The sequence below is a fragment of the Catharus ustulatus genome, chromosome 1, assembly GCF_009819885.2.
Source record: "Catharus ustulatus isolate bCatUst1 chromosome 1, bCatUst1.pri.v2, whole genome shotgun sequence".
Taxonomy (NCBI): Eukaryota; Metazoa; Chordata; class Aves; order Passeriformes; family Turdidae; genus Catharus; species Catharus ustulatus.
The window spans coordinates 9923102-9935690 of NC_046221.1; the positions used below are offsets into that span (position 1 = coordinate 9923102).

General features: G+C 38.4%; 1 protein-coding gene across 5 annotated transcripts in view; it reads right to left on the reverse strand.

Annotated features, from left to right (window-relative positions):
* The window catches only part of DIP2C (disco interacting protein 2 homolog C), a 310889-nt gene that overhangs the window by 56563 nt on the left and 241737 nt on the right, over positions 1 to 12589 (reverse strand). For all 5 annotated transcript variants that reach the window (XM_033060294.2, XM_033060283.2, XM_033060311.2 and 2 more), the window contains 5 exons: positions 10340 to 10548; positions 9469 to 9583; positions 5085 to 5286; positions 2979 to 3088; positions 2096 to 2176 (listed from right to left, as the gene is read on the reverse strand). In XM_033060294.2, coding sequence (XP_032916185.1) covers positions 2096 to 2176; positions 2979 to 3088; positions 5085 to 5286; positions 9469 to 9583; positions 10340 to 10548 — 717 coding nt within the window. The remainder of the gene's footprint in view (positions 1 to 2095; positions 2177 to 2978; positions 3089 to 5084; positions 5287 to 9468; positions 9584 to 10339; positions 10549 to 12589) is intronic.

Consider the following 12589-nt stretch of genomic DNA (forward strand, 5'->3'; position numbering starts at 1 on the left):
CAGCAGAATGTACTTAAACTCTCCAATTTTTCTTTCAAAAAACTGCCTGTTTCCATGGTTATGAGAAGAAAGACCCTTTCTCACCCCACACACATCAGAAGCACAGGTCCTATGGACAGATAGGGAATTGCTGTAAATCAAGTGAATTTGTGCAAAGCTTGTTTACATTTAAGACTTCTGGCATTTGCTGCCTGTGAACCAGTGGGAAGTCAATGTTTATATAAAGTGTAGAGAAGGAAAATCCTGTTGTTGGAAAAGAATCACTTGCAAGCATCAGGCAACTACTCCCTTTGGGCCTTTAATAAGCTATCCTAAAATGCAAAGGTGTTGCAATCCTTCATGACACACACGAAAAACAATGTACTGCACTAATTTTGAAATATTTCAAATTCTCAAAGCTTGGGCTACAGGAAAACACTAATCTCAGTGGACCTTCATTAGTCATCCACTGCAGGATGCCTGAATGTTTTAGAACAAAGTGTACAGACAATGTCCAAGGAAGACAAAATAGGAAAAGTTACAAATCAGAACTAAAATTCAAGATGGGCAATAAAATTTGCCTAGGGCAAACACCACCAAATCTGTCATCCTTTTCCATAAAATATTAATTCTCTCCAAAAAGCATTACATCTCTCAAACAAATCTCATATTATGAGATACTCTTAACTCAGAGTAACAGAGAAATGTATTCTAAAATTCAACTACTTTTCACTTCTATGGAATGGGAATTTGTTTTGTTAATCCTTGTTTTGCACACTGTGTCCTTACTGTCCACTGTTTGAACCCTTCTGCCAGCATGGGAAGTTTGGCTTTATTTAAAACTCAGAAGCAACAGCCTTGTGTGGAAGAGATGGGATAGTACACATCTTTCTCACAGCATCTTTGTTCCTAACTTATAGGACACAGCAATGCAGTACTTTAATGGTGCAATATTGAACTTATAAACAGCATTGCCTCTCAAGATTTCTACTTTGCCATAAAAAAATACATTATTACTTCACTATCTATCTGTCAGGTTTCACGTATTCACAAAAAGGAGGTATTATTCTGAATTTTTTAAAAAATTATTTTTGGTAGCTTCAAACTGAACTTTGTACCAGCACTGTAAAATAGAGAAGGCCATTCTATAAATACTGTAAGTGGTGATTTCATAGAGATTCACAGATTACTGGAAGTTTAAGAACCCATTCAAGTTGCATAAAGACCACATAGGCTGAGACAACATCAGCTACTACTCCAGAGGAACAGCACTATTCCAGGTTCCTCTCTCCAGAACACCCTCACACACCATGTATCACACACCCAGATCTGACAGATATGTGTAGATGTACTGTGATGGAATGGTTTGAAATCAGACTTTAATTCCGTCTGTGGTCTTGAGAATTATTGGTTTGTCATCTGTGATCTGTAATTATCCAGGAAGTAAAGAAGGTGCACTACAGAAAGCAAGGAAGTTTTACTCTTAGCAAAGCCAAGTTCTGTACCTGTCACAATCATTAACTCATTTTTAGTAAGCAATGAAATGCTGTGCCAGGCTGGCACCTCTTGTAGGTTCTGCAGAGAGATTTATTAGCAATCCTCTACACACTTGATTGTATTCTGGACATATATTTTCTTCTCTTCACCTCCTTTCCTCATTCTCATACCTCACCCAGATGGTCCAATCTCCCAAACAACAGCCATTGCTTTATTTAGGGAAAATGCTTTGGTTTTGCCAAGCCTGTGCTTTTCAAATTGTAAATCAGGATGGTGAGCAGTATTAAACACTGCTATTCAACACAGGGATAGATTTGAAACAGATTCAACAGTATTGAAACAGATTTGCAGTGTCAGCTCACACACAACATGTATGTGGTGGAAAAAGAAATGAGAAATGTGTAAGGCACACAGTCTAATACAAAAGTAATCTGTATCTTGACAAGTGACAATGATTATTCTCTTTTCCTTTCTGCCTTAGTGAACATTAAATATAACAGATGAGTATCAGTGGAAATAGGAAGAGAAAGGTCACATCCAGCCACAGCACAAGGAGATGCTGCTGAAATCCCAGTGTGCCTTTTCCATGCCTGCCAGAGCCATGGCCTGAGCTTCTTACCCTGCAGTTGAGCAGGGTGTAGAGCACATGGTCAGGAGTGGTCTGAGCTCTCCACTGCAACACTTCTGACAGGAACAGGAACTGCAATAAAACAGAGTGACAGTCACGACACTGAACAACTTCTTGGCTTTAAAATCCAGGTTACAACACCCAGAAGCATTAAACAGGAATTAATTCTCTTGTTGTCACACATTTACAGCAAGGTGCTTTTGTGTGGTAGCAGGCACCTCTCTGGAAGTGAAGCCACTGCTGGGATTATGATATATTACTGCATACACTTTCAAAGCAATACAAGTTCGTACTGATCCCTCTGAATTTAGGCACTATTTAATTCTTTAGTTTCTTCTCTTTTTCTTACTATAAATACACAAGTACTTATACAGCTTAGAACTTACTAATTTAATTACTCACATAAGCCCCCAAAAGAGCTGAATTTCAACTTAATTTTCCAGGATTAAAATAACAACAATTAAGGTCAGGACCTTATACGTAAACAAAATTCTCTGGATTGCACTTGAGCTGGTAAAAATTACGTAATAGAGGGTGATTTCTGGTAGAAACCCCATGAACACTTTCCAGTACATTTTTTCCTGCTGTCCCATGTAAACCTATTTCCAAGATTCCATTAAATGAAATGCAGTGACTTCTCCTCACATCTATTTAATATTTAGCTGTAATGGAGGTTCTGAAATATCAAATATATGCATTAATTAAAAAGAAGCCATCAGCAAATTTGGAATAATAATAACAATAATCATCAGCATCCATCATATCTCTGAATTGCTAAGTGTTCTGATGTCAAATATATGATGCTAACTATATATATGGATGAAGCTAACTACATGATGTTAAATACAAGCTGAAACAGAAAAGTTTAGCTTACCTTTCTGGCCTGGTCATTATCTTCTATTTGCCCCAAATCTCTACCACTGGCCTGTGCAATTCTTTTTCCAGAGACCAAGTTCCCCACCATCACAGAGGCAGGGCCAATTTCTAGGACAAAGCAGAAATACACCAAGCACAATAAAAAACCATTGCTTGTGGATGAAAATTCCTGTGATTTCTTTTGCATTACAAGATGTTTTCCTCACTGCCACCCACAAAACCAAACCTTGAGCACATCTCTGTTGATACAAACTTTGGTTATGGACCAGAAGTGGTTGGAAGTGATATAGGACTGGATTAATCCTCTCAAAACAGCTCTAATTTAGCATGGGTTCTCCACAGACAGGGACATATCTTGTCTGCCTTGATATGGAATCTGGAAATTTAGCTCCTACTGTAAGCATATCCATTCAAGTGCCTCAGTCCAGAGGGACAACATTCCTATTTCCCTCTTCTGTTGCCTGGGCTAAGTTGCATCTGTATTAGGACTTCTGTAAGGCTACAGACACAAAGTGACAGGGAATAGGAAGGCAGATGGTGCATATAATAAAATGCATGCAAGCCCTCCAGAATGAGATTGAGAGTGAAGTTAAGTAACTTGAAAAGAAGAGATGTTGTGGCTGACTCTCCTCCATGAGGCGGATTTCACTGATGTTTTGTTGTTGCCATTAGGGGACAATACCTCTCACAGATACCATCATTTAGGCTCATGTTGGCACTTGTTCTCTGCTTCTCCAGCATGGATTACTGATCAACTGCAATTTACACCAGGCTCTACTTCTAGCCTATGATGTCCAAGTAATTGTTTGTGGTGTAAATAACCAGATAATGTACAATCAAAAGCACCTACAGACTACTCTGTTCTAAAGTGACAAAAGCAATACCCTCTGGGTATGTCACAACAACACAAAATGGGAGAATGTGATACTATCAGTTTTGTTTCTGTGCACCTGGCATTACTTTTACCATAGTCATATTTAGTGTATACATAACACCTCTGTAATGATCTCCATTCATTCTAATTCAGCAATTATTTTTCAGTGCAGCAACAAGGAAATACCAAAGTGAGTACTGCAGTAAAAGGCCTCATTGCTTTTATTAAGTCACTGTTCACCCCTGACACTCCCAGTACCTACAAACTGAGATTATAGTTTTGATTCTGAAACATTTTTCCAAAGGTTTTGAAAAAAGATTATGGTTTAGGTAAACTTGCACTGAATTAATGAGGGATAGTCTCCATATTTAAGATCCAGAGATCAAATCCTCTTCTAACTCCAAGGTGCTTTTCAAAGTGGAAAATTACCAACACCTAGTCTTTTGTAGCTGAATTCAAGTCTTAAGCCTGAGGCTACACATCCAGAACTCCTTGAAATTAATCTGAGTACTAAAACCTGCAACTGGATTCAAAGGCAAAAATTTGTTACAATTTACTTGAACATTGGGCACAAATAACCAGAGATTGGACTACAGCAAGCTACAAAGGCTTTCTTGGTCTCTTGAGACAGTTCCTTTTCATCCAACATTCTGTACCATTTCATCCAACATTCTTCATGAAGAACCATCTTAAAACTGCTTGGGGTTTTCCCTCTAAGATACCTGTTGTAAGAATAATACAGAATCTCCCCAGGCAGGTGGGGAATTAAACTACTCATTCTCTGGTTTTGCTTATTCATGACCAGTTTTTAAGTATTTGCTTTTTAAACACTGTTATTTAATGTCAACAGTCCTCTTCCTCTCTGTTTCTAGTTTACAAACTCAGCCTTCAAAATAAGCCAAGATTTTATCTTTCTCTGGTTTGGTCTCCATCCTCTTTAAACATAACTGAAGAGGAATTTATGAAAAACTCCAGGTGTGGTCTCAGCAGTGCCTTGTAGAGTGATAAAAATGTCATCATTATTGAATTAGCTTTTTTCCTTGCATTCTGTGTGAAGGTGCTTCTAGCTTCTGGCAACACCAGTGATGTCCTTAACACACACAGAATATTGAAGAGGAAAGCTGGTGAAGCTGATTCTCACCTGTATCAGCAACTACCTGATTTTTCTCTCTTACAGTACCATAAGCAGACAGCACAAAATCACAGTCCCTTGGCCTTCACTCCTCTTACCTGGTTGCTTTTGCCTTGGTTTAGGCAGGTTTGTTACACAGGTGTGGGGACACATGAGCACATTACAAGGATGCAGAGATCCTTCCAGGAAGAGCTGTTTGGTTTCTGACAGGTGAATCCCTCCCAGTGGTGTCTTGGGAAGTGTGTTTGCTGGGACAAGTGCTAGGCAGTAGACTCCCACTTGATGAATGCTGTCAATTGCCTAAAAAATACACAGGAAGTCAATTTTAATGAATGGCTAATTTTTCATCACTCTAATAAGCACATGTTGTTCTGAATTACTGCATAAAACACCCTAATAATTAACTGGCAATGGAAAGACACTTCAGCTATGTCAGTGATAAGGAGGTTCTTTTCACTAGGAACAGGTGGACAGAAATGTTCTTACACTCATTGCAGCAGATAAAAAAGCAACCAAAAACCTGGTGATAAATGCACACAAATCTATTAGGAAATGCTACCTTGTTGTTCCTCTTAAACACACATTTGTAGCAGATACTCTGGAGATATTTTACAAAGATGGGCTGTCAGACCACATGAAATTGCTTTTAAGCTGTGCACTTCTCAAAGATAAAGTTCAAAGGATTCCTATCAAGTTAATATCCAGTCCATCTTTCTGAGCAAGGCAAAATTTCAAATAACCCCTATATCTAGTGATGTATGTAGCTTGTGAATATTTTTAATTTTTTTATAAGGTAATAACTGTTTCATTCCCTGATGGCAGTGTAAAAGATTTTCAAGCAGGAATGGAAAATATATAAGGGAAAATTATGAAACTATTCACTTGAAAAAAATCTATTGGACAAAAACCTGAAAAAGCAGCATCTTTGAATCATATAGCAACCATCACTGTCTGATGTGTTAATTAAATTGCATCACTTTCAAGAAAACTGTAGCATACAATATCTGTGTGATTGATTGAGTTAAACATGAATATCCATGCACATAGATTTTAATTCCCCATAAATTTAAAGGATTCATTTTCCTTATAATGGTAACAAAATCTGAAGCAAGTGTGTTAGAAAACAAACTTCAGGCATTTACTAAACTGGGAAACAAATTACAAATAGTATCTCTCCTGAGTAGTTTAATTTTCAAAAATAAAATTTCCTTATCTTGCTTTGTAATTTTAAACTGCGAGAAAACTTAATTGATATGTGTGCTGCATTGAAGATACAATCTATATTCTGAGAATCAAATAATCACTTACAGTTATGTATGTACTAAAGTGTAGACCAATAAATTACTGATTATTTCTACAGACTAAGCAATGCTTTGCTTTTGGCTTCTGTTTGCTCCATTTCTTATTGATTTAACTGCAAAATCTCGTAAGAAAGAATAATAAAATGGTGGCTCATTTAAAAACATTAGAATTTTAGCAGTAGTAGCTCTCACAGCAGAATTGGAAGACCTTGCTGCAGGTCTACAGACACCACCCAAAAGATCAGCAATAGTGAAATATTTATGGCAGCCAACACACAATGTCTCATGCTTCTGGCAGAAACCATCATAACCTACTAATCATAATGTTACTTGTAGGTTCTGAAAAACAGTGATAAATCATAGGATCCTCACCTGAAATCAACTTGAAGGAAAACCATCACATGGCAAGTAACCAAACATAAAACTCTGCAGCTCCTACAGGTGGTGAATGGAAAGCAACACCCAGCTGTGGTAGGATAAGGGGTGCATGCAATGATGCCCCAGTAAGTTCTGAACTGTCTCTGAGAGATACATCTGCTACACAATGCCATATAAATACCATGGGTCATTCAAATCTGTCACCTTTCACACCTTTGAGTTTGGCATGTTTCTGAAGCAGGGAATGACTTTGTCACAAGGATGGCAACTGGTGAACTGAGCCTTAAAATTTTGAGGGAGGAAAGTACCAGTCAATTTTAATACTGCTGACATTTATGCCTCTTGATGAGATGGCTTGTTTTTTTAAATGACTCTGTCCAGCCAGAATCAAACAGTGACTGAAATCTGTCCCTCTCATTGTAAAAATGAACAAAGATATACCCAAACTTGTGGAGAGTCCAGACTGCCATGTTGTTTGAGCTCAGAAAACATCTCATTCTGACACAGTTCTCTGGGTAAACACTCTCCAGTGCTGCAGTAGATCTCCTGGATTACCTAGTCCTGTCAAGGCCTGGCACTGGTAAAATAACACCCAGTCTCCCATAGATTGACCACAAGCCTGCCTGAAGGGTCAGATCAGTCTGCAGCAGATAAGTATCTAGGATCTATTTGACTGAACTGCTGGGTGATCTGAGATCTTCACTCTCAAGAAACTCCATCCCCAGCCTGACCACTCCCTCCCAGCCATCCCTCTGCTAAAGCCCATAGATGCAGTCCAGCATAGCTCCACAGGTATAGCAGCTCTACCACCCTTCAGCCCCCTGCCAAGGGGCAGGATGGGTCAGGAGAGTCAGAATACATGCAAACCACTGGAAAAACTGGTTTGGCAAATGCAGACAGATCAGCTGCAGGGAGGAGACAGCAAAGCACAGCAGAAGCAGGCAGGGCAGGACAGGGCTGGCACAGGGCAGCACTCACAGGGTGTCAGACAACTCACAAATAGCGTTAAAATCAAGTAGCAATTTCATAGAGTTTGTTATCATGGACTTCCCTGAGAGTCATGACACAGGCTGTGATATTGTTATGTTGTGCCTTGCTAGCAGATGATTGAGATAGAGCTGGTTACCACTTCCTGACATCTGTCATTAAAACTCTGACTGGGAAGAAGCACAAAACATCCCACATGTTCCTGGCTTCTGTCCTTCATCTCTGCTCTCAGCTGTGGTGGAAACAGAAACTTCTTGTTCACATAGTGGTGCATGCCAGAGTTGCAGGCTTCACATGTGAGTGATGAAAGCAGACACACATGTGTACTTTGATACATGGCCTACTATTCTCAGACATTGCTAGGACTTGATCAGACTCAGAGTAACAGGGCTGACTCTTGGCAGGAGTACTGAAACACAGGATTCCTGCAGTTTTCAGTGCAAAGTTCTACTGGCTGTGGTTGTTTAAGACATTAATTCTGTAAAAGTCACAAAGATGCTCTACTCACAAAACAGGACAAGTGTTAAGTTCAGACTTTCAATCCTTTTAGGAGCCTGACACTTGACAAAAGTGTGGGCAATCCAGAGCCTCTTCTTCTACAATAGTTGCCATAGGTGTTACTCGGTGTTTCAAAGGCTTTCTGTGTGATGGCAAGCTAGAGGTTCTATCTTCTCTTGGCATTAATTTAGATGTACTGTGAATATGAGATGCCTCTAACTGTATGAAATGTAGCTGTCTTTTGAATCAAGAGAGCAGATAAGCCTGTCTTGAGATGGCTGAAGTCTTATTTGTTCAGTTTCTTGAAGAATACAGTAGATAGATTCCCTTTCTTATTTAGTAAAATGCAATGATGAATAAAAACAACTCTAAATTGTGTGGGATCTTCTTCTTTGGCTCTTAGGTAAAGCAAAAAATAAGTCTGCAATATATTTACTGAGAAGAGTTCTTGCAGGAGGACAAAAAGGAAGGTAGGAAAGGGAAGTAGAAGTAACAGGAGACCAACTGTACACAGAGTTGAGACCACTTCATAAGGTAGCAACAATCAGATTTAATCTGACTACATCTCCATTAAATCTATTGCTTTTGAGTCTGAATTGGCCTAACCACAGACATGGAAGATGACCCTATGTAAAGTATCTAATATTTTTGTGTGTGGACATTAGAGTTGGAAAAAACCCTGTGTATAGTATTGGTATTGCTGGAATGGGATTCTTTGCAATAGGTGTCCCTCTGAGAAGATAACCTCACTACAGATATCTAGATCTGAGCTAATTAATCACTTTCCTTCATTTCAGTGGAGGGAAATTGGGATTTTTAGGCCAAGTTTCATTCAGATTATTTTAGCTATCAACATGGTACACTAGAAGCACATAATTCACTTTAACCCATTAAAAAAACATGTGGATGAGGCCAACTCTCTATCCATGCTTATAACTGCTTGCTAAGAGACTCTGGTAGCTTTTGACAGTAAGAGTATATAATGCATTAATTAATTAATTCATTCCTCTTTTGAAGTAATGAATGACTATATCCTTATAAACCATATGCTACTCTCTCATTGCTATTATTTACTTCAATTCATTCTTGTTTTCTTTTAGCATTTTGATTAGGAAAAAGATCACTCTCTGGGTGTGTTCCAGATAGGAACTGTCACTCAGAAGAATCTCATTTTGTCCTCATTAAGAACAAGTGCAACTGAAGGTGGATTCACAATCACTCAAAGACAAATATCATTAACCTTAGGGGTCTGAAAGATCATTAAAAAAAATATAAAGCAAGAAAAAAATAGCTTCCAAATGTACATGTAGAGCATTACCTGGAGAACTCTACTCATCCACTGAAAACTGTCTTCTTCTGTGGAATCTGGCCTTTGCTCAGCAACAATAACTATCCTTTCATCATGCAGCACACTCACGGAGAACACTGCTATTCTATAGGAGGAGAGAAGAGTATTTAGTGCCAGGACAGAGGGAAAATCCTGTCTTCTGCATTAATATTCTACAACTCTGATTTCTTTATCTATTAGTTAGGCTCCTGGTATGTCAATTACTAATATATTTGTGGGGGAAAGGCTACAAGAACAGTTTTGGATAAGTTCTGGAGTCGAAACAGCAGGCTTTGTTCTACAGTCATGTATATACAAGCATAATGTCAGAGCAGGATTGAGAGGTGAACATTTTTGGAATAAGAAAAGCACCACATTTGGGTCACACCAAGGTTGTTGCTAAGATGTTACATAACAGCCTGCATAAGCACTTTCCTCATATTAGAAGATGGCAATTGCAACATCATTTTGTGAGAGCTCTGACGTGATGGAATGTGAGCACATGCTGTTGGCACTTCAGAAGTTTTAGATGTCTCCTGCTCAGTTTCAGCATGTGAGGAAGGTCACACAAAGAACCACTTTCGAATTCAAAAACTTCAGTGTAAGGCATATTGGAAATGTTCAGTTCACATAGAAAGGCTCCTGTTGAGCCAACACCCTCAGAATTAACCAGTTGTTCAACTGGAAATTTCAGTAATCACAGTTTCAATACCTTGGTATCCAAATTCTGCCTTAACATTGCCTTGGGCTGGAGGGAAACTACAATGTAGATCACACATTGCTTTCTGAAAGCATCTGGATCATTTACACTTCCTCTAAGCAAAATAAAGATTTCTCAATGTAAGAAAAGAAAGGACCAAACCTCCCCCGGTAGACAAATTTCATGGGTTCCACAGCCAGTGCTGTTGCTACAATGTCATCAGCATTATGTCTTCTTCCACTGACAACCATCAAACCATCCATTTTGCCAATAACAAAGACAAGTCCACCTGGTCCTATAAAGCCTAGAAGTCCAGTCCTTATAAAAGGATATTCAGTGATAGGGCCACCAGAACTGGTCATAGGAAACACCTGCAAAACAGAAACATGGGTCTTCAGTTCTATACACAGAGATCAGGCTGCAAAGCATTTCAGGCATTTTCACTCAGAAACAAAGTAAATAGGTCACTGGTGATGCTCCTTATTCTTCACTGACCATAAAGGAAACTCCTGCATTGGTGTTTACCTAGGTTCCAGCAAATTCAATCCCACTCTGTTTGCCATACACATTTTCTGTATCTGTGAGTCTGTAAATCATTTATGACCTTAAAAAAATATACAAATCAACACCAAGAGTATTAAATAAAAACCCATGCTGAACAGACTGCTAACCTGAGGTGCTTTGTTAGGTTAACTGAGAGCTTAACTCATGAACATTTCAGTAGAGGTTTTTATCAGTACCTCCTGCCCATTTCCAGCACAGTGAAAGAAACCAGCTAGAAGTAAAGCTATTTTAAGGTACACCACATTAATGACTCTTTCATCTGACCACATTTTTATTTAAGGTCAATTAAGTTCTCAGAATACTCGTGATAATGTCTTCTGTAGCACACTTGGAAGTGAAAATACAGCCCTATAGGGCACTCCTCTAAATGTCTGAACACCAGAAATACATGACTTCCACAGGCAGATTCCTATGGCTCTTTCTATCCTAATTAGCACAGTGTTATCCTTTTGGCATGAGAGCTACTCTGAGCTGCATTCTGACACAACCACACTTTCCTGCAGTAATTTCTTTAAACTGAAATAGTCTAAAGGGAAAAAGACAATGACAAGTAGAAGACCATGCCCATATAGGGTTCTTGAAGGCCCATCTAAAAAGAAAGGTCAAATTCTGCTGCCAGATGCCCATGGGTGACTCTTATTGAACAGATTTAATCCTTATACATCCTTGCCCATAATTCATTTCAGGAACACTTTGACACTCTAATACTCTAAAACCCTTTGACACTCTAATACCTGTGACATGAATTACACAGTAAAACAGAATAGAGATCCACTTGGAGAGGACACTTAGGAGCATGTTTAACTTTAAAATACAGTGGTCCTGCTCAGTCAATGGCAGCTTGTTTGCTTAGCATTAGGAATAAGTCTAAATCAGTCTAAATATGCTGTTAAACTGCTGACAGTTATAAATTATGAATGATATCACAATTACAGCAAGTACCACAAAATGAATGTAAGTACCTTTCTGCCCTGAAGTATGTAAAATTGAGGATAATCACTCACACTGGGTATTGTCAATTGTACTTGCAGCATAAAAATCAGTTATCAACAAATTTCAGATCACAGTAGCCTGGTAAAATTCCTGACTTCAACAGTAAGATGTAGAATCATATCCATTTGTCTCCATTAACTGTATAATGTGCAGTGTTTACAACATTTAGCTCTGCATTTTGCAGGAAATATTAGTCACATTAGTCTATTAAAAATGGTAATAACAGAGAATTTTTTTAAGGAAACCTAAATATATTTGTGTTAATTTCTGCCATAAATATTAAATGAGAAAAGAATTGTAGCTTAAAAATAATTTTTTTTTGCTTTTTCTCTAATTTGCTCAGCCTCACACTGCCTTCAGCAGAAGTCAATGATAACAAGTGAGCAGATGCTACAGAGTTATCAGTACAGCTGTGTGTACTGGGGTCAGAAAAGAGATTCCACAAAGCCAAAAGGCTTTCACCATTCAAACAAAGCCAGGTGGGAACTAATCAGTAAAAGGTTTCTCTGCTCTTCAGATACCTCTCTTGAAGATATGTCTGTTAGGATTCTGTGTAAATACTAGCCTTAATGCTGGAAGTGCTGTGGAAATGTTGAAAACTGCTTTCTAGAGATACCAAGCAGCTTTCTTACCGATTGCAATTATCAAATTCTGCACACAGATTTATACAATATTACCTTTTAAACTTGGTCTTTCTTTTTCCTTTCCTTCTGATTTTTTCAGCTCCTGGTATCTTATTTGAATATTGAAGTAAAATCTCTTCAGAGCCAGAATGAAACTCACATAAAGATCTACTATTGCACTTAATGAAATGGGCTTCAGATTATCTGGCTAGAATACAGGTCCCTAGCTGCA